This window comes from Haliotis rufescens, unplaced genomic scaffold, assembly GCF_023055435.1.
Source record: "Haliotis rufescens isolate VD_foot unplaced genomic scaffold, xgHalRufe1.0.p SCAF_5, whole genome shotgun sequence".
NCBI classification, from domain to species: domain Eukaryota; kingdom Metazoa; phylum Mollusca; class Gastropoda; order Lepetellida; family Haliotidae; genus Haliotis; species Haliotis rufescens.
This window is the reverse complement of record NW_025964223.1, coordinates 20,539,346-20,560,025: the sequence shown is the minus strand read 5'-3', so window position 1 is coordinate 20,560,025 and position 20,680 is coordinate 20,539,346. Positions and strand designations below refer to the sequence as shown.

At 40.3% G+C, this 20,680-nt stretch overlaps 1 protein-coding gene across 1 annotated transcript in view; it reads left to right on the top strand.

The window, feature by feature from the left end:
- LOC124126943 (oxygen-dependent coproporphyrinogen-III oxidase-like) overlaps window positions 1–13,420 on the top strand; it is a 30,093-nt gene extending 16,673 nt beyond the window's left edge. Inside the window, exons 6-14 of the mRNA XM_046490465.2 lie at window positions 133–207; window positions 539–657; window positions 3,378–3,444; window positions 4,257–4,379; window positions 5,540–5,651; window positions 7,856–7,935; window positions 9,835–9,914; window positions 10,537–10,666; window positions 12,441–13,420. Of these exons, the coding sequence (XP_046346421.2) occupies window positions 133–207; window positions 539–657; window positions 3,378–3,444; window positions 4,257–4,379; window positions 5,540–5,651; window positions 7,856–7,935; window positions 9,835–9,914; window positions 10,537–10,666; window positions 12,441–12,533 (879 nt within the window). The 3' untranslated portion in view covers window positions 12,534–13,420. The remainder of the gene's footprint in view (window positions 1–132; window positions 208–538; window positions 658–3,377; window positions 3,445–4,256; window positions 4,380–5,539; window positions 5,652–7,855; window positions 7,936–9,834; window positions 9,915–10,536; window positions 10,667–12,440) is intronic.
- Window positions 13,421–20,680: the final 7,260 nt, after the last annotated feature.

Sequence of the window (20,680 nt, the reverse complement as noted above, 5' to 3'; positions counted from 1 at the left end):
TCGATTATTAACAGACTGCCGTCATATAGATGGAATATTGCTGAGTGTGCGTTAAACAACAAACCAACCAACCAAATCTTGCTTGATGTTCAAGGAAGTTACAGTTTGTTTTTCTGTTTTTCTGACTTTCAGGGTGAAGTTTGTCGAGCTTTGGAGGAGGCAGATGGAGAGAAGAAATTCCTGGTGGATAGATGGAAGAGGAAAGAGGTAGGTTTAAGTGAAATCTTTATGTGCAAGAAAACTTCTAAATTTCCATACCTTACCCCCTAGGGGAATCCGGGTTATACCCCAAGCAGCCTGTGCTGGTCGTAAGAGGTGCCCAAATCGATCAGGTGGAAAAAGTTTTTTATTCGCATTCATAACAAATTACAGATGAAAGAACAGATGCAATATTTTGCAGTATGTATCGCAATACATGAATTATTATTGCAATACATTGCAACATGAAAGTGAGACTAATACCCAATTACCCATCACTAATAGCTACCGTAGTCGGATTTGCTGACCTGTCTATGACCATGACCTTTCTGTGACCCAGGGAGGCGGTGGCATCACTTGTGTCATGCAGGACGCCACAGTGTTTGAGAAGGCTGGCGTTAATATCTCCGTCGTCCATGGCAACCTCCCCCCTGGTGCCGTCCAACAGATGAGAACAAGGTAATATTGTCTCAGCAATGATTGTTTTCATTTTCAATTTTAATAATTTGCACTAGATTCTTGATGTGGTGGTGTATTGTTTTAATGAACATGAGAGTTGAGGAGCAGATCAACATGCAAACTATCATTTGTTAAAGTTGTCAAGGTTACTTTTAAGGTCGTTTACTCATTGACTTTGAAGTGGAAGTTCTTATTACTTTGTTATTAGCATAGGCGGATCCAGAGGGGGGTCCGGGGGTCCAGGGGGTCCGCCCCCCTTTTGAAAACCAAATGTATGTTGTAGGCAGTAAAACTGACTGAGAGAGGATTTTGATATTTTGATCCCCTCCCCTTTAATAATGCCAAATCTGCCCTTGATTAAGGGCTGATAGCACAGGACTGTCTGTTTCAAAGTTTATGATTCCGGGCATGTGTTTTCCTGAACCAGAATGATTATATTAAAGTGGATGTGCTTATAACTTGGTTATTATTTGTTTGTGTTTAACGCCGCACTCAGCAATATTCCAGCTATATGACGGCGGTCTGTTAATAATCGAGTCTGGACCAGACAATCCATTGATTGATATCATGAGTATCGATCCACACAATTGGGATCAATGACATGCATCAACCAAGTCAGCGAGCCTGACCACCCGATCTCTTATGACAAGCATAGTAGCCTTTTACGGCAAGCATGGGTTGCTGAAGACAAATTCTACCCCGGATCTTCTCAGGTCCTTTGTTATAAGGGTAGAAAGAGCACAGGACTTTCTGTTTCAAAGTTGTCTTGCGTGTGGCGTATGTTTTCACAAACCTGAACTGATGTTCTCAAACCAGCATAATAAATTAATATGGCCAGAGGCCTAGGACATCCAGTTTCAAAGATGTCCTGCTCTTGGCATGTGTGTGGTCAACCAGTTTCAAAGATGTCCTGCTCTGGGCATGTGTGTGGTCAACCAGTTTCAAAGATGTCCTGCTCTGGGCATGCGTGTGGTCAACCAGTTTCAAAGATGTCCTGCTCTGGGCACGTGTGTGGTCAACCAGTTTCAAAGATGTCCTGCTCTGGGCATGTGTGTGGTCAACCAGTTTCAAAGATGTCCTGCTCTGGGCATGTGTGTGGTCAACCAGTTTCAAAGATGTCCTGCTCTGGGCATGTGTGTGGTCAACCAGTTTCAAAGATGTCCTGCTCTGGGCACGTGTGTGGTCAACCAGTTTCAAAGATGTCCTGCTCTGGGCATGTGTGTGGTCAACCAGTTTCAAAGATGTCCTGCTCTGGGCATGTGTGTGGTCAACCAGTTTCAAAGATGTCCTGCTCTGGGCATGTGTGTGGTCAACCAGTTTCAAAGATGTCCTGCTCTGGGCATGTGTGTGGTCAACCAGTTTCAAAGATGTCCTGTTCAGGGCATGTGTGTGGTCAACCAGTTTCAAAGATGTCCTGCTCTGGGCATGTGTGTGGTCAACCAGTTTCAAAGATGTCCTGCTCTGGGCATGTGTGTGGTCAACCAGTTTCAAAGATGTCCTGCTCTGGGCATGTGTGTGGTCAACCAGTTTCAAAGATGTCCTGTTCAGGGCATGTGTGTGGTCAACCAGTTTCAAAGATGTCCTGCTCTGGGCATGTGTGTGGTCAACCAGTTTCAAAGATGTCCTGTTCAGGGCATGTGTGTGGTCAACCAGTTTCAAAGATGTCCTGCTCTGGGCATGTGTGTGGTCAACCAGTTTCAAAGATGTCCTGCTCTGGGCATGTTTGTGGTCAACCAGTTTCAAAGATGTCCTGCTCTGGGCATGTTTGTGGTCAACCAGTTTCAAAGATGTCCTGCTCTGGGCATGTGTGTGGTCAACCAGTTTCAAAGATGTCCTGCTCAGGGCATGTGTGTGGTCAACCAGTTTCAAAGATGTCCTGTTCAGGGCATGTGTGTGGTCAACCAGTTTCAAAGATGTCCTGCTCTGGGCATGTGTGTGGTCAACCAGTTTCAAAGATGTCCTGCTCTGGGCATGTGTGTGGTCAGCTGTCACAACTTACTGGTGGTAAAGTCAAAATGGTTCACGATGCATGTTTCTGGTGGGGAAGTTTTAGGGTGCTCAGGATACGCTGTGGAGGAGTCTTTATCTGGGTTTTTTCTTGTTATACTAATAACTTTCTAGTTGTCATTGCTGTTGTTGTTGTTATAATGGTATGATACTATTATGGCAGTATCGATAAATCATGTAATCCACACACCCTGTCGACAGTTTACTAATACAAATCTTAGCCAATGTTTCGTTGCTTGATCAAATACAGGACTCGTTGCAGTCTGTCACGGCTACTCGTAATTATGCACATGAACTTTTTTATGATTGTTTCTGGAATGTTTTTGAAGTGGAATTACCCCTGCCTCCATTTGAAATTGGTTAAAAAAGAACCCATTTGTTTGGACGATGTTGCTTGACCCAACCTAGGTTGTATGAATACTGATTATGCATAATCCAAATCAGGAAGTGATGTAAACTACATAATCCACACGTATCACACCACAAAATAGTGATACCAAGATAATATAGAGTTACCCGCCCTTGAGTCGTTTAATGACAGGTACTTTGTTTACCGAACTCATAAGAAAATCAGCATCGATCAATCCTAATTGATGTGTCATAAAAGTTGAAATATTTAATAGGTTAGTAAGCATTCGCCATTTCGATCCATTATAAATTACCTACGGAGATATTGTAGCGTACCATGCTATTATTTTGATGTTTACTTCCAGGGGTAAGAAGCTGGAAGGAACCTCACTCCCATTCTTTGCTGCCGGCATCAGTGCAGTGATTCATCCAGTAAGTTGACAGGAGACCCTTCCAGGCAAATACAGGACGTCCTCGTCTGTCTTATCAACCTCCAGTGACATCATTCTATTGTTCTCCAGTCAGGTTAAATCTCATAAACAGCAATCTCATTAAAACCAGATCTTAGTTCTCGCTGCCGCTAAACAAAGATCTGAGGACATCCCATAACGGGTAACGTCAGACCGACCTTTCGCTAACTCTGACCGCCCAATGGAATTACAGAAAAAAGTCGACATTAGCCAATCAGAAGGCAGCTTTCTCGTGCTTTACGGCACTAATTTCAAATTGGCGAGTACGCTTTGAAACATATTTTGAAAAATTCTCGAATAAAAATTTGAAACCTGAACAAAAGAACATTCTCGAATGGCTAATAGATGGTCCAGATTGGATTCTAAGGCGCTGCGATTCGCTGTGCAAAGTTGCGTCCCTTGGGCACGCCAGAAACCTATGATTGTAGGTTTGAATCCCAGTTCGTCCTGATTATGTTTCTAGGTTTGTCAGCACCATACCCATGCTCATGGGTTTCACCGAAGTGGTAAACGTCTGAGACCTGCGTCACTTCAGGCTTTCCTCGCACATTAAGCTGACACGCCGTGATATAACTGGAATACTGTTAAAAGCGGCGTTAAACCCAACTCACTCACTCACTCATTTCAGAAACCAAGCTATGGTGGCCAATGGCTCCAGAGTATGTACTGTGTTAGAGTGGAGATACAAACAGTGGTTGAGCAGAGTCGTGTGTTGAAGTAATTCTACTCAACCGACTGATATGGTACACGTATTACTTTCCATGTTTGTTTCAGAAAAATCCCCATATTCCCACGATCCACTTTAACTACCGGTACTTCGAGGTGGAGACCAAAGATGGCAAACAGTGGTGGTATGGCGGTGGAACGGATCTCACACCCAACTTCCTGGTAGAAGAGGTGTGTATCGAGGCCCTTACAGCGCTGTCTCTGTCTGTGCCAAAAACTCTTCACCCAATACAACTAGACATTCGGAACAGTAAAAAAAAACTTGCCACCAGCCTGGAATTTAGTATACTAGTCCTAAATGGTACATCATTGCACAGGATGCAAATATTTTATAATAATACGGTTTCAGAACCATTGCATTATTCCATGGCATGTTTACAAGCATAGAGTTTGCATTAATTTACTTTCAATTTGTATTAATTTGCATTCAATTTGCATTAATTTACTTTCAATTTGCAGTAATTTACTTTTAATTTCAGTGATGTGTTTAATGAGTGGTGCTGCAAATGCCAAATATGGCCAAGAATATATTTTGCTTATTTCAATTTGCATTCAATTTGCATTAATTTGCATTCAATTTGCATAATTTGCATTAATTTGCATTCAATTTCAGTGATGTGTTTAATGAGTGGTGCTGCAAATGCCAAATATGGCCACGAAACTGTTTGACGAAAGATACTCCACTATTCCGAGAGGTTGTTGTCTTAGATTCGGGCTTCGGACTTGTGGCTAAGTGTGGAGTTGTGTCCCTTTAGCCAGAAAGTGTTGATCTTGGATGCGAATTAATTGTTTGTGGTAAATGTATTTCGAACTTGATGGTCCGAATCTCCGAGTTGCCCTGATTACGTTTCTAGGTTTGCTCGTGGGTTTCACCGAAGTTGTAGTTGTAGATATCTACCAGCTTCACATCTGGCTTTCTTTCCACTTGAAGCAGACCCATTATGATATAACTGAATTACTGTTCAATGCAGTGTCCAACCAATCTCACTCACTCATTCCGGGGGCAATGGGGGCCTAGTCGTCTAAGATGCCGCGATTAGCTGTGCAGAGTTGCGTCTCTTGGACACACCAGAAACCTATGATTGTGGGTTCGAATCCCGGTTCGCCCCGTTTATGTTTCTAGGTTTGTCAGCACCATACCCGTGCTCGTGGGTTTCACCGAAGTGGTAAACAGCTTGGGCCTGCATCACTTCGGGCTTTCCTCCCACATTAAGCTGACACGCCGTGATGTAACTGGAATACTGTTAAAAGCAGTTTTAAACCCAACTCACTCACTCAATCGTCTGTTTATTATATTATCCATTCTCTCATTCATTCATTGGTTCTGTCAGGATGTGAAAAACTTCCATCAGACGTTGAAGTCCGCGTGCGACAAACACAACAAGGCGTACTACCCTCGCTTCAAGAAATGGTGTGACGACTACTTCTTCATCAAACACAGAGGTCAGAATGATAGCATTAATTCAGAAAATAACCCTCTTCCATATAACATGCCGACCAGTGTGACCTATCATACACCCGTAAACCTTGTTATCGGTAATTTTGTAATTGGCATGAACTATCTTCATCTTATCAGAGAGATAAATCCCCATCACTGCTGAATAATAAACTAATATCATCCATCGAGAGGGTACTGATATCAGATAATGCGACTGGTCAAAGTTCAAGAGTCACATCAAGGTCAGCATCATTGAAGCACCAATGCCACATTGTGGCTGTCAAGAGACCCTTTGACTTCCTTTAAAATCACCTACCTGGCATAATACAATTTTTAATCCTAATATATGTATGTAGGGCTGGGACGGGTAACTTGGGTACCCAGGTCCGGTGAGTGCAGAGTAGGACCCGGGTACCCACAGGACTACCAGGACCCGTGGTTAGTCACGTTATATATTGTTTCATGACAAAAATTCACTATATAACTACATGGTTACACAACAATTTTATGTCTCTAATGTACGCATTTTTTCATGACTATGAACACTTTCCTTCTGACTTGTATATGTTTGAACAAAGATAAAACTTCAGTCAACTTTAGTGTATGCATGACCACATCGTTTTATACATGTATCTTAATACATTTTGCCAGGTCTACTATCAAACTATTCCCAATCGGACAGTTTGTACCTATCTCTTGACACCAACAGCGGGTACCCGGGTAGGGTCGGGTAAAAGGGGTGTGGGTACCTGGGTAGTAACTTTGGACTCGTCCCAGCCCTATATGTATGATATTTATGATACGGAAACACGCTAGGCAAACAATCTCTGGAGTAACTTTAACTCAGCCCTGGCAGGGATTTCAAGACTGGATCTGATCAACATCTGTTTTTCAAGGGGTGGGAGAAGGGGTGGACTCCTTTTGTCACAAGTTTTACTTACCTCAACAACAAATATTCTCTGGACCTTTGACTAATGAGATTTCACTGGAAATAAAATCAGAAAGGAATAGTAGGATAAGGCTGTTTCAGCCCACTGGAAATGTCAGATTTTAAAGAAAACTTTTTAAGGAAATTCAGTTTGGGCAAAAGACTTGCTCAAAACTTATAAATACACTTCCTGAAAACCTGTAAACCAGCCATTATGACACATTGTATCCTTACCTATGCATTATGTGTTATAAGTCCCAAACATGCAGGGTTTGAAATGAATGAACTGTTACTCGCTTTCATTTTGGACACATCTGAAAACTTTCATAATGATCTGTAGAGGTCTGAAATAAAGCCAATCATGTGGCCCAAGAAAGACCCTTACCCCACCGTGTCCTTTATCAGAGTTGTATACAAATATTACATGGGATTACCATATTTGGCATTTTCTAAATTTGTTAGTGAAACTAACATTGACATATTGGTGCCAGACCAGTGTCCGAAATAACTGCCTGCCCGTCTGCCCGAGGGAACTTTTCTGTTGGGCTGCATGAAATTTTTCTAAGACTACTTTAATACCGGTACATATTTGGTTTATTATAACTCCCTGTAGATTCTCAAGCAATTTTTTGCATTATTTCAGCTGAATCAAGACATGATTTGTCTCTTATTTTTTGCAATTTGTCAATATTTATAATGGCTGAGGAAGTAATTTTGAAAATGGGCAGGCAACACTTTGAGTCATTGATGCAACTGTCTTGTTGGGTTTTAAAATTATTTCAAACGCTGTGACAGATGCTTAAAATGGTGAATACGTCAGGGTATTTTGTTAGCTGGAGATGAGACAGCCTGGTATAGATATCCTGTAGACATCATCCATTAGTTCTATACAGAAGTAAGTTGTCTTAATTAAGACAGATCCGTGAGGATCCGGGGTAGAATAGGTCTTCAGCAACCCATGCTTGCCATAAGAGGAAAATATGCTTGTCGTAAAAGGCGACTAACGGGATCGTATGGTCAGGGTCGCTGACTTGGTTGATGCATGTTATCGTATCCCAATTGCATGGATCGATGCTTATGATGTCAATCACTGAATTGTCTGGTCCAGATTTGATTATTTGCACACTGACGTCATTTTGCTGGAACATTGCTGAATGCGGCGTCAAACTACAAACAAACAAATAAATAATTAAGAAAACATATTCCATGTACATGAGAACTGGACTAATACCACTACAAAGGTTCAAAAGTAGCCCTGAAATCTATCAATGTGTTATTCAGGTGAATGTCGAGGTGTTGGGGGTATTTTTTTTGACGATGTGGATGAGCCCAGTCATGAGGAAGCCTTCAAATTTGTCACAGTAAGTATAAACTATAATGTCATTGTGCAGTGTTGAAGGGAGATCAGGGGCGGTCGGGTAGCCTAGTGGTTAAAGCATTAGCTCGTCACGCCGAAGACCCGGGTTCGATTCCCAACATGGGTACAATGTGTGAAGCCCATTTCTGGTGTCCCCTGCCTTGATATTGCTGGAATATTGCTAAAAGTGGCGTAAAACCATACTCACTCACTGAAGGGAGATCATTTGGAGATTATTCTTGAAATCAAGTTCTCATCAGAAGTTAATTTTCAAAGTATTAGCCAGATCACCAGGCTTGTTTTAGCTCAGCTGACTGAAAGTCAAGTGAGCTTATGTTGAGGCCTGTTTGTCTGTCTTCTCATTAAGCATGTGACCGATGAAGCAGACATTTCAAATACTGATTTTCACCAACGACAACACCCATGGTTGTTCAAAAGATTAGAATCCAATTTTCAATATGTCCACCAAGGCAGCCATATTGACCTGATTTTACCTTTGGGATTCTGGGCTGGGCCTGGGATTTGTTCAAGATTAGAGTTTTTAAGCTACAGCTACAAACCAGATATTCTTTTATTTGAAACTATTAATCTACATTTTTTTAAGAACACCTTGGAACAATGTAATTTTTGTGGCAAACAATTTCTCTTTTTATTCAACAGTGTAAAGCATAATTAATTTTTCAAGTATTTTCGGGGACAATTTATTTTTCTTCGCTAAAATCCAAGGCCCCCACCAGAATATCAAATGGTCTTTTTCTTGCACTTAAAGCTTAAACTTTAAACTTCTTGTGGCCATTACCCATCCAGATTTTTACAAACTGGGGGGCGGTCAGGTAGCCTAGTGGTTAAAGCGTTCACTCGTCACGCTGAAGACCAGGGTTCGATTCCCGACATGGGTACAATGTGTGAAGCCTATTTCTGGTGTCCCCCGCCGTGATATTGCTGGAATATTGCTAAAAGCGGCGTAAAAACCATACTCACTCACTCACTCTTACAAACTGGAACAGGGCTGGGATGGGTAACTCGGGTACCTGGGTCGGGTGGGTACTGAGTAGGACCCAGGTACCCACAGGACTACCCGGACCCGTGGTTAGTCACGTGATATATTGTTTAATGACAAAAATGATCTAGAACTCTATGGTTACACTACAAGTCACTAATGTTCGCATTTCTTTCTGACTATGCACCCCTTCCTTCTGATTTTTCATATGGTTGAATAAACCTATAAGGGCTATGCTAAAAATGTTCCCAATCAGACATTTTGAGACGATCTCCTGAGACCTACAGCGGGTACATGGATAGGGGCGGGTAATAGGGGGGTGGGTACCCGGTTAGTAAGTTTGGACTCGTCCAAGCCCTAAACTGTAATGAAATTTATTTTAATTAATATGTTGTTACTAGCGGGTCTCAACACATGTTTCACTTGCTATATTTTAGAGTTTGACGTTGTTTTGACCATGCTCTTAAATGCTCTCAAAATGCATATTTGGGTCTGTATAAACTCCTCCTGAGCGAGCTGACTTTTTTCATGACTATCTCTCCTTTGATGACATGATAGTTTGTTCTGATCATTTAAATTTCGTATTTATGCAGAAAATATTTGTGTATCCACATTAACAGCAACCTTTTTAGCCATTTTAGACTATTGACTACTTATTCAGGTGAGCTACAGTGTCATAGCACTATTATGCTTAGCAGCGAAGGATAAACATAATATTGTGTTAATTCTAACAAAAGGCATGACTTATTTGGCTGGAATATGTTGAGCTGTCGGTTCCAAATGAAGTTTCTGGGCTTGAATAATAACACCCTCAAATATGAAAACATGTAAGTTTTTTTTGCCTACATATTGTACCGGAGTAGACTCAATGAATCAGAGGTTATAACCTATATATATCTCCAGTCCTGTGCGGAAGCTGTGGTGCCGTCGTATCTGCCAATCGTCTTGAAACACAAACATGATGGCTACAGCTATGATGAAAGGTAGTGTGTGAAAATAATTATGTTTGAACTGTTTATTTATGTAGGACCTTAAAGTGCAAGTCTCGTGGAATGTACAACTTTACAGATATGAAATTACACGCTTGATCTCACAAACCCACCCCTCCATTCCCATTTTAGCGGGCAAGCCTCTGCTCACGGTCATGGTCGACTGCATATGTTTTCGTGCGACTAACAGGATCGGGTGGTCAGGCTCGCTGACTTGGTCGATGCATATCATCGATCCCAATTGCGTTGATCGTTGCTTATGTTGTCAATCACTGGATTGTCTAGTCCAGACTCGATTACACCATATTGTACTTCATACTGGCTACATCATGATGTAAGAAAATCTATTGCTAGTTTTCATGATATGTACTTGCACTTTAAGATTATATATTTACACTGGCATCAGAATTAAATTTTATAAAAATGGCATATACTAGATTAAAATCAATGTTTTGATTTTGCAGTTTATTATCTAAATCTTTGCTGCACTTTTCAAGTTACGAACATTATTTTGTAGATAATTTCTTGATCAACATAAGTTGAAACTGTCATAAAATGAAACAAAGTTCAATGTTTGCACCAAATTTAATAAATCAGTGATACTTTAATATTTCAGAAAATGGCAGTTACTGAGGCGAGGCCGATATGTGGAGTTTAACTTGATCTACGATCGTGGCACCAAGTTTGGCCTATACACACCCGGCGCCAGATATGAGAGCATCCTCATGTCCCTGCCATTAAATGCTGTGAGTTCTATTCCGATTTGTGGTACTCTTTTTTCAAATTGACATAGGTTGGGAATCAGGGCAACATTCAATAATCAAATTCGATGTCAAGGTAATGATTTAGCAGATCCGGGGTAGAATAGGTCTTCAGCAACCCATGCTTGTCGTAAAAGGCGACTAAGGGGATCAGGGGTTCAGACTCGCTGACTTGGTTGAAACATGTCATCAATCCCAATTGCGTGAATCGATGCTCATGATATCAATCACTGAATTATCTGGTCCAGGTTCGATTATTTATACAGACCGCCGTCATATAGCTGGAATGGTGCTGAGTGCGGCGTAAAACAACAAACCAACCAACCAAACATAATTTAGCAACACCATGTACATGCAGATGCTACACGCTTTGTCCGAAATTTGACTATCGCAGTGTTTTGACCTAGATAATCAATCTGTGATCTATCAAACTATTATCATGGGTTCGAATCCCAGATTTGACCTGTTTATGTTCCTAGGTGTGTGAGCACCGGGCCTGTGCTCATGGGTTTCACCAAAGTGGTAAGCATCTGTATTCAGGCTCTTCTCCCACAGTAACATGACACCATCATATGATCAATACAGCATTAAACCCAATCTCATTAAAATCATATCTAAGTTCTCGCTGCCGCTAAACAAAGATCTGAGGACATCCCATTACGGGACACGTCAGAATGACCTTTCATCCTTCTAATCAAAGCGTCGGAACAGTCGGAATGTGTTTTCTAATGATTCAACCTCGAAAATGTTAACGTGGGGTATTCCGTATGACAGTTACGGCCCATATGACTGATTCCATCAAAATTATCGTTGATCTCTCGCTCCCGTGGGACAAACATTTGAACGGAGGAGGCGTTGCACAGTACATGGGAAGCACTGCCATACAATCTCAACCATATATTAGACATTGTGAAATCTTTGTTTGTTCAGTTTTAAAAATTTCAATCGAGAACTGTGTCAAAATATTTTTCAAGCGTAGTCTGAAATGGAAATCGCCAGGTTGAAACGAGTGGCGTAAAGCTCGAGAAAGCTGCTTTCTAATTGGCTGATCAGCGGTCGGTCAAAGTTCGCGAAAGGTCGTTCTGACGTGACCCGTAATGGGATGTCCTCAGATTTTTGTTTAGCGGCAGCGTGAACTTGGATCTGATTTTAATGAGATTGAATGTAACCCTTCTTCCCGAGGCAAGGGAGTTAACCGACTATAGAAGTCCAGTTTCCACCCTTGCCGAACTAGGCTGGTATTATGGAGTTATATTTTGGCTGGACAAACGAGTCCATGCATAATCCAATCAAAATCGTGTAACGAAATCGACATTCGGTTCATAAACAATATGGCGACTGCCTTGCAGATTTCGGTCGATTCAGGATTTGCAGAAAATGTGTGCCATCAACTGGGTGTTGACATATTTTCTAAATCTTTTCATGTTTTTAATCAAGGTGCTCACGTTATTTGATGCACTTTGTAAGGTAAGACCCACTTTATTAAGATATAGATCTTGATTAACGATCAGATCGTCTTGACTGGCACCACTATTTTGTTTGAAGCAAATGCAAGTCATGTGAAAGGTGGAATCTGATTGGCCAATAGGAGGGACATAGAAGGGACATAACTCGTAATAGCCACTGGTGACACTACGATCGAGCCCATAAATTCAGCCTAGTTCGGCAAGGTAGGAAACTGGACTTTTAGAGTCAGTTAACACCCTTGCCTAAGGAAGATGCATGTAACCAAACTCACTCACTCACTCTTGTCCTACAGAGGTGGGAGTACTGCCATTCTCCCACTCCGGGGTCCCGCGAACAGCAGCTGATGGACGTCCTCAAGAAGCCCCGTGATTGGCTGTCAGCGTAGACACGTCCTGTCATATTTTGACCATACCCACAAACGGATAAATGACAGCTGAATGGATGGATGGATGGATGGAGAGACACACAATTCTCATAATATTCATCAATATTTGTATATATGTACGCCTAACAACACAGTCCAAATAATAACATAGGATTGGTTTGATATCAGTCAATATAAAACATAAGTCAATTTGTGTTTCATTTTATTTGCATCCCTAAAATTTGTTTCACATCTGTAACTAGTCATCAGAAAAACTTATTATAACATATATTGAACAAAATTAATAGTTTTATTTATCCACCAGTGAGTGATTGCTGTTTTAATGCTGAAGTCAGCAATATTCTGGTTGTAACCAAGTGAAATCCTGCGTCTTATACACATAAAAAATGCAAATGGACACAAAAGAAATACAGAATGCATCGACTTTAAGGCAGAAAATTTGTATGCATGTTTAGGAATGAATACTGCTCTTTCATAATTTGATACCACGTAACGTTAATTTCAGTATGTTATCATTTAAAGAAGTCAATACGGGGTGGTCAGGTAGCCTAGTGGTTAAAGCGTTCGCTCGTCACGCCGAAGACCCGGGTTCGATTCTCGACATGGGTACAATGTGTGAAGACCATTTCTGGTGTCCCTCGACGTGATATTGCTGGAATATTGCTAAAAGCGGCGTAAAGCCATACTCACTCACTCACTCATAAAAGAAGTCAAAAGCTTCATGATCTGGTGCTAGCACTCGTAGTTTAAGTGGAATTTCAAAGCCATTTTAAACCTTTGGCCTCTGTGTGTGCTTCAAGGCATGGCAAAATAACAAGATTTGTGAATGTTTTTCAGCAGAGCAAGTTCGAGTACATCTGCAAAGCATGAGTAATACTTACATATGATATTACCGTATTCGACGTAATAAGCGCCCACGGTGATATTTATTAATATATTGGCTTGTGAACAGTCCCAATTAGCACCCCTTCCGATTGATCAATGTACACAAGACTTGTTTATCCGTGTATAATACGCACTCGTGTGTTATATGCACCCTCAATTATGGGCAATTAAATTCTGGAAAAATATATCTGTTGTATATAAATATTTCAGGCTGTCAGCATAAACCACGAAATTTATCTTTCAACTCTGTTTTTTTTCACTAAAATACCATTCTAATAAGAGCCCCCTATTTCTAATTTTGAGAGTGCCCCGTGCGCTTATTACGTCGAATACGGTACATATTATATGAGATAAAAAACAAGCAAGGAGTTAAGCTGTTTTATTTGAATTAACATGTATCATTCAGAGAAAATCATTACGGCCATACTCTTTACAATGATTGTATTGAGCAGACATGACTCTTGAAAGGCATTTTTCACGACAGTGCTCCTTACCTAAAGACTGATGTTGTCCCTTCAGTATATTGAGACTATTCATATATTTTCATACTTACTCTTTTGATATTATTTATTAGAATGTAGAGGTATTTGCAATAGAGGAGCATTACTTTGAAGTTTGAAAGGCTATGTTTTTGTTACGTGATTGTTTACGTCTCTTTACCAACCAATTAGCTTTGGGTGGTAAAAACCTATGTACATTAACAAATTTGTGCAGCTTGACGTTTTTTTATTTTGTTTGACATGAAGTTGGCGTTTTTTTCTGTAAAATGGGAACTATAATTGCCTGTTATGTTTGATGTGATACTATTATAACAGTAACATGTTAAGGTAAAACGCTTGTTCTCGCATTAGTTGTTTGACATGACCCGAGATTATGGAATACACTTGTTCAGCTGCCTTTTCTTGTTTTATGTCTGTCATTGATTCTTTCTATTTTTAAATCCATAAACTTTAGCTATTTTTATCCCCCCAGCCTATACTGGGGGGTTGGGGGGGGGGGAATATAATCATCTGGTCTGTTAGTCCATCTGTCTGTTTTTCGTTTCCCGAGCATAACTTGAAAACCATGAAATATTTTTCATCCAAACTTGCTACATGTATTAACCAGGAGCTGAAGTGATGCTTTTTGCATTTAAGGATTTTTTTAAATTTAATTTTTTTCCTGTTTCCATCTTAAGTTTGAAATTGACTCTGTTGATAGTCGGGCATTTGTCTGGATCACATCTCTAAAACTATTAGGTATTCTTTCATGACACTTTCCTCACACAAAGACCAGGTTGTCAACCTGTGGTTACCCGGGTCCTACTCAGGACCCACCTGACCCGAGTTACCCGTCCCAGCCCTAAAGTAAGCGTCATTTTGTGCACAATTGTCTATTTTACTTAACATGTGACTTTCCATATTTCTGACCAATCACGCTGCTTTTGAAAGTTCATTTGTAAGAAGAAAACATCCTGTAATCAAAATAATACATATCAAAACATCCTAACATCAACATAATAATTGGTTTATGTATGTCAGACTCAGATCTATGGTAGGACTCTGATCTGTGGCGGATTCTTTAAAATTACCACTTTAAAAATACTGTATTCACCATAATGTCCCAGGCGCTTAGACAATTGACAAAAGGGGTGCTTAACCTAAACAACTAGTTAACAGTTTTTAGAGTTTCAAGTGGTACCAACCAACAGCGTCAATGAAACTTAATAGTTACTATGTGATATATACCCCATTGATGTTCTGGTTTCATAAAAACATCTATAACGTACACAAGAAATTTACGGACTCTCGTGTAAATATTTGCAGTGTGGCGCGCTTATAAAGATTACACATACTTACAGCTGATCTAGAAGTTGGTCAAGGAGCTATATACACTGAGTTGTTTTGCAATTTCAGTGTTATTTTTATTTCAACCACCGACCCTAGTTTGTCATGTATCAAATTCTGTAAAACAAGTTATAAAAATTACCGTATTCGACGTAATAAGCGCCCAGGGCGCTCTCAAAATTAGAAATAGGGGGCTCTTATTAGAATATTATTTTGGTGAAAAAAAACAGAGTTGAAAGATAAATTTCATGGTTATGCTGACAGCCTGAAATGTTTATGTACGACAGATATATTTTTCCAGAATTTTATTGCCCATATTTAAGGGTGCATAGAGCACACGAGTGCGTATTATACGCGAATAAATTAGTCTTGTGTACATTGATCAATCGGAAGGGGTGCTAATTGGGATTGTTCACCAGCCAATATATCAGCAAATGTCACCGTGGGCGCTTATTAGAGCGGGGCGCTTATTACGTCGAATACGGTAGGCCTTTTGATGACGAGAGTGGAGTGATTTCATGTCTTACATCCTGACCTCTACAGAGTGTATTGTTACACCCCAGATATAACTATATATGTCTTCTAATTTATCTTGCCATAGCCAACCCTTAAGGTTATGTCATGTTAACATTAAGTTTGTTTTGTGCATTTGGACTTTTTTATGGTGCATTTATCTAATCAAGAAATTTATATATTCATAAATATTCATATATGTTTACTGTTTTTTGTGTGAATGCACTGATGAAGGTGTATGCATGATATAGATGTATGCATGATATCATTCTATCAAGCACTGTTTATAGAGTACAAGTATGTGTTATTAGCTGACCAGGAGATGGAAGGTTGTATATTGATTTTATTAAAGAGTCTGATCTGAGAACAGAGTTTGTTTTTCCTAAGTTTAAGCCACAATAAATTAATTATTAGATTTAATATGCATTTTTAAAAGAATGTGAGGTTGGAGGGTGGGAGGCAGTTTATGTTTACATTATATTGTTTTGAACACTGATTGTTCATGTTTCTTTGTTGTTTGACGCTGCACTCAGCAATATTCCAGCTATATAAAATGACAGCAGTCTGTAAGTAATCAAGTCTGGACCAGACAATCCAGTGATTGACATCATGAGCATCAATCCACGTAATTGGGGTACGATGACATGCATTAACCAAGTCAGCGAGCCTGACCATCTGATCCTGACAAGCATAGTCGCCTTTTACGGCAAGCATGGGTTGCTGAAGACTTATTCTACCCCAGATTTTTACGGGTCGACTGTTCATGACATATATGTACATTTATTTTCAACAGATGTGATTCACAAGAAGAATCAATGTTCGGTAAGACTAAATACATATGGTGTATTTCATTTAGAACTGTATCACGGGCAAGATCTTCTTGGATCACAGGCAGATACTTTGGGAAAATAAGCTGACGTCAGGCAAGGTGTTTGCTACGTTGTGAACATTTTGTTTTAAATATTCCTAATCTGGCGGTGATGGCAGGCTGACATAGAAGATTGTTTGTCTCTTCTAAACTTCCTTCCGGCGTGTGGTGTGTTCATAGAGTGGTCTCCCTTGTATATTGAGGAATCCAAGCTCCTTCCCAGCGCGTAACACCTTTGTTATACTCTCAGTATTATGGAGAGCTCCGTGGGCTATCGCTGTGAGGAGCTTGGTGATAAATGAGAGTAGCCCCCCTTTTATGAGTTGATTACCAAGCTCCTTCCCAGTGTATGACACATTTATTACACTCTCGATATAATTGAGAGCTCCGCGGGCTATCCCTGTGATGAGCTTGGTGACAAATGAGAGTAGCCCCCCTTTTATTTGTTGATTACCAAGCTCCTTCCTAGCGCGTAATTAACACCTTCGTTACACTCTCGGTATTATTGAGACCTCTGCGGGCTATCGCTGTGAAAATGCATCCCCGATCAGTGTATTCATCTTTTGTCGACCATGACATATCCTTGACACATTTGATACCATAGCTTTGTTTATGAAATGTATTGAATTTCACTCTGATAAAAAAAACAACTGTGCAATCAGATTATACTCATGTGCTAGAAATCATGTGCCAAGTTCATTCGTGACCAACTCGTGTTATTCCGGGACAAGCCGAATTGCAGGTTACGGAAAGGGGCGAGTGGTGACGAATGGTGCCAAGTTGAAATAAAAGATGGTGACGTCACTTCCGAAATGAAGTTTTGATGGCAAATGGATCGAGGGTTTTAATCACAATCGAACAGAGATAATAAATACCCTAGATAATTGATCATTGACCATATTATTATATACACATATTATTTTGGCTTCTATGTTAGTTTGCATCTCTTAACCTATTTCATTACCTTATACATAAATGTGTTCCATACTTGACGAATGGTGATTACATATATTTTACTGTTATTTACAATTCTTTTTACATTTTAAGTTCATGTAAGTTGGTTTATGTTTCTTTAAACATACGTGAAAAAAGATGTGGAAAGAAAAGTTACCTGTAAGAACTTCTCAAGTCTGGGATAAATGCTGTGTAGTTTATACTCAATTCAGCCTCGATTTCCCAGTGCATTATATAGAGAATCTAACCCGAGTGTCTTTTGATATCAAATATATCAACACGAGTTGATAAAAGTGGAAATATTCCGAGGCTTGCCGAGGACTTTTTCCACTTTTATCAACGAGTGTTGATATATTTGATATTAAAAGACACGAGGGTGATATTTTATTTATCATCCAACATCATTCTTCCAACTTTTTCAATTTGTAGACAGTTATCAGCAGTGTCTTCAGTGTAAAAAGTACTGCTAACAGCTTCTGTAGCAGAGCCATTAGTGATGTCATTTGATTGTGACGTCATGGTAACCAGTGACGTCACAATGGTCTGCAAAGCATTGTGATGTAATTTCATTGCAGCGATATCTACAGTGTAGATATCGCTTGATCTAATCCAAGCGATATCTCCTGTGGGAGCCAGTTTTGGATGATAAATCTCTCTTCTATTATGATAAATAGAATGTAATATGCTGGATAAGCGAGGAATAAATACTCTCTTGAAGTTAGTTTGTTTCCATTTCAAATGAACAGACGGAATAATTTTAACGTCAAGCCCTCCATTTCATTATTCCTTTATTTATTTCGTGAATTAGACTTAAAAAAACAGGGAGAAATATAACATTGATGCATGGTAAAACTATTTCCCTATAGACGAAATTGAAATTAAAATATAAGTTAACGAAAAAAGCCATCCACCTTAAGATAAAAGATTGCACTTAACACGGAAAAGTGATTGAATAAAACATAATAAAATGTATTTGTTTAAAACAAAAAATCGGTGTTATACTCTTGTGCATCCTGCCGAAAGGAATGAGAGGCTTTCATGGGTGTTCGTGGAAGGGAGGTAACTCTTGAAAGACTGAAGAACGATTTAAGCGGAAACTTTACGTAGCTTGTCCTTCTCAGAGTCAAGTCCGAGGATCAGTTTCAAGTATAACGATAATTTTGTATGTATCTGTGGAGCTATGCGAATAGATTTTTTAAAGGAATGCAGTCATATATTTATTTTTTCCCAATCAAGCGTAACATACCAGAGGTTCAAGTGAGTAGAGGTCATTGGGCATATAAACAATCTTGAATATACACTCACTTTTTGCAAATGTTTGTTGCTCATATTCCTTCGGCGATGCCCGCAAATAGCAATATCCCACACTGGTCGTTATCAAGCCGTGGGATTCCGCCCTATGGTGGGCCCCGTGAAGATCCGGGGTAGAATAGGTCTTCAGCAACCCATGCTTGCTGTGAAAGTTGACTATGCTTGTCGTAAGAGGCGACTAACGGGATCTTGCGGTCAGGCTAGCTGACTTGGTTCATGCATGTCATCGTATCCCAATTGCGTGGATCGATGCTCTTGATGTCATTCACTGGATTGTGTGGTCCAGACTCGATTATTTACAAACCGCCGTCATAAAGCTTTAATATTGCAGAGTGCGCCGTTAAACAACAAACAAACAAACCTATGGTGGACGTAAGAGACTAAATGGATCAGGCTCGGTGACTTTGTTGACTGAGTGTGATCGTACCCCGACGTCGTGGATCGTTACTCGCAACATTAATCACAGGATTGTCTTGCCCAGAGTCAATTACTAGTATTTACAGGCCGCCGGTTGGAATATTGCAACGGCGTTTAATAACAATAACAAAAACACAGTTCACACTGTTCGTAAGAGCTAAAAGAAAAGAGTTCGTGTCAGACTTGACTGCGTCCGCCCGGAGAGCGAAAGTTCCGGGGTTCGATCCCCGGCCGCGTCATACCAAGAGTGAATGAGTATGAATTAACGCCGCTTTTAGCAATATTCCAGCAATATCACGGCGGGGGACACCAGAAGTGGGCTTCACACATTGTACCAATGTCGGGAATCGAACCCGGGTCTTCGGCGTGACGAGCGAACACTTTAACCGCTAGGCTACCCGTCCCATAGTCAAGGCGAAGCTGGCGTTCGAACTCGAGATTATAAGATTTTTGCACGACTGTGAGCGGAAACTATTTAAAAAGTTATCACTACAAAATTAATAACTATACACCACCCCCTATAATTGTATAGACAGCTTCTGCCCCGGAAAATGTCGGGGTTAGCCGAAGAAAGCAGGATAGGGTATCAAACATTGTTCCATCGCCGTTTCTTAACCTTCTGTGCTAATGACTAAGAGAAAAGGAAACCAACTGCTATTAATGAAGAATCTGCAACCTTTCACTGATATACAATCAAATTTATAACGTCTAACTGTCTGTCGATCAAAGACTAGCATCCAAATACCCCAGACGATTAAAACCAATATGGCGACGGTTGATATCGCCAAGTTTGATAACTCTGTTTCTTCTACGATAAAAGTATCACCATTATCGCCGCCGTTTATTTTCTAATCATGCTCGGAGTTTTTTCCCTCTCCGCCGGCCTTTGTAGTGCAGATAGCGAAGGTTGGAGGGCGGTGTTGGCTTTCTGGCGGCTTCTGAAGGAAATGGTGGAGCGATAACCCTCGCGCATTCGCCTGACACGTCCCGTACATTATATCTCAAAGAGAAGCGGACGTGGAACTCAGTCTACTTTGTAAGGGAAAGTGGGAGTAGATTCGAGATTCAGATCTCGTTTTTTTTCCACGTGTCTTTGACCCATTGACGAGAGCTAGGACGATCAATAAAACTCATATATACCTCTTCTCACCAAAATATTTTAGGTGTATGAAGTTTGATAATTTGACACTTTATAAACTGAAGAGTACCATGTCACATCACATATACCCTTGCGTATCCCAATGGGGAGGATCGAGGCTGATGAAGTCACTGGATTGTCTGGTCTCTACTCGATTATATACGTAACTGCCGTCATATGAATATTGCCGAGTGCGGCGTTAAACAACAAACAAACATACAAACATATACCAATA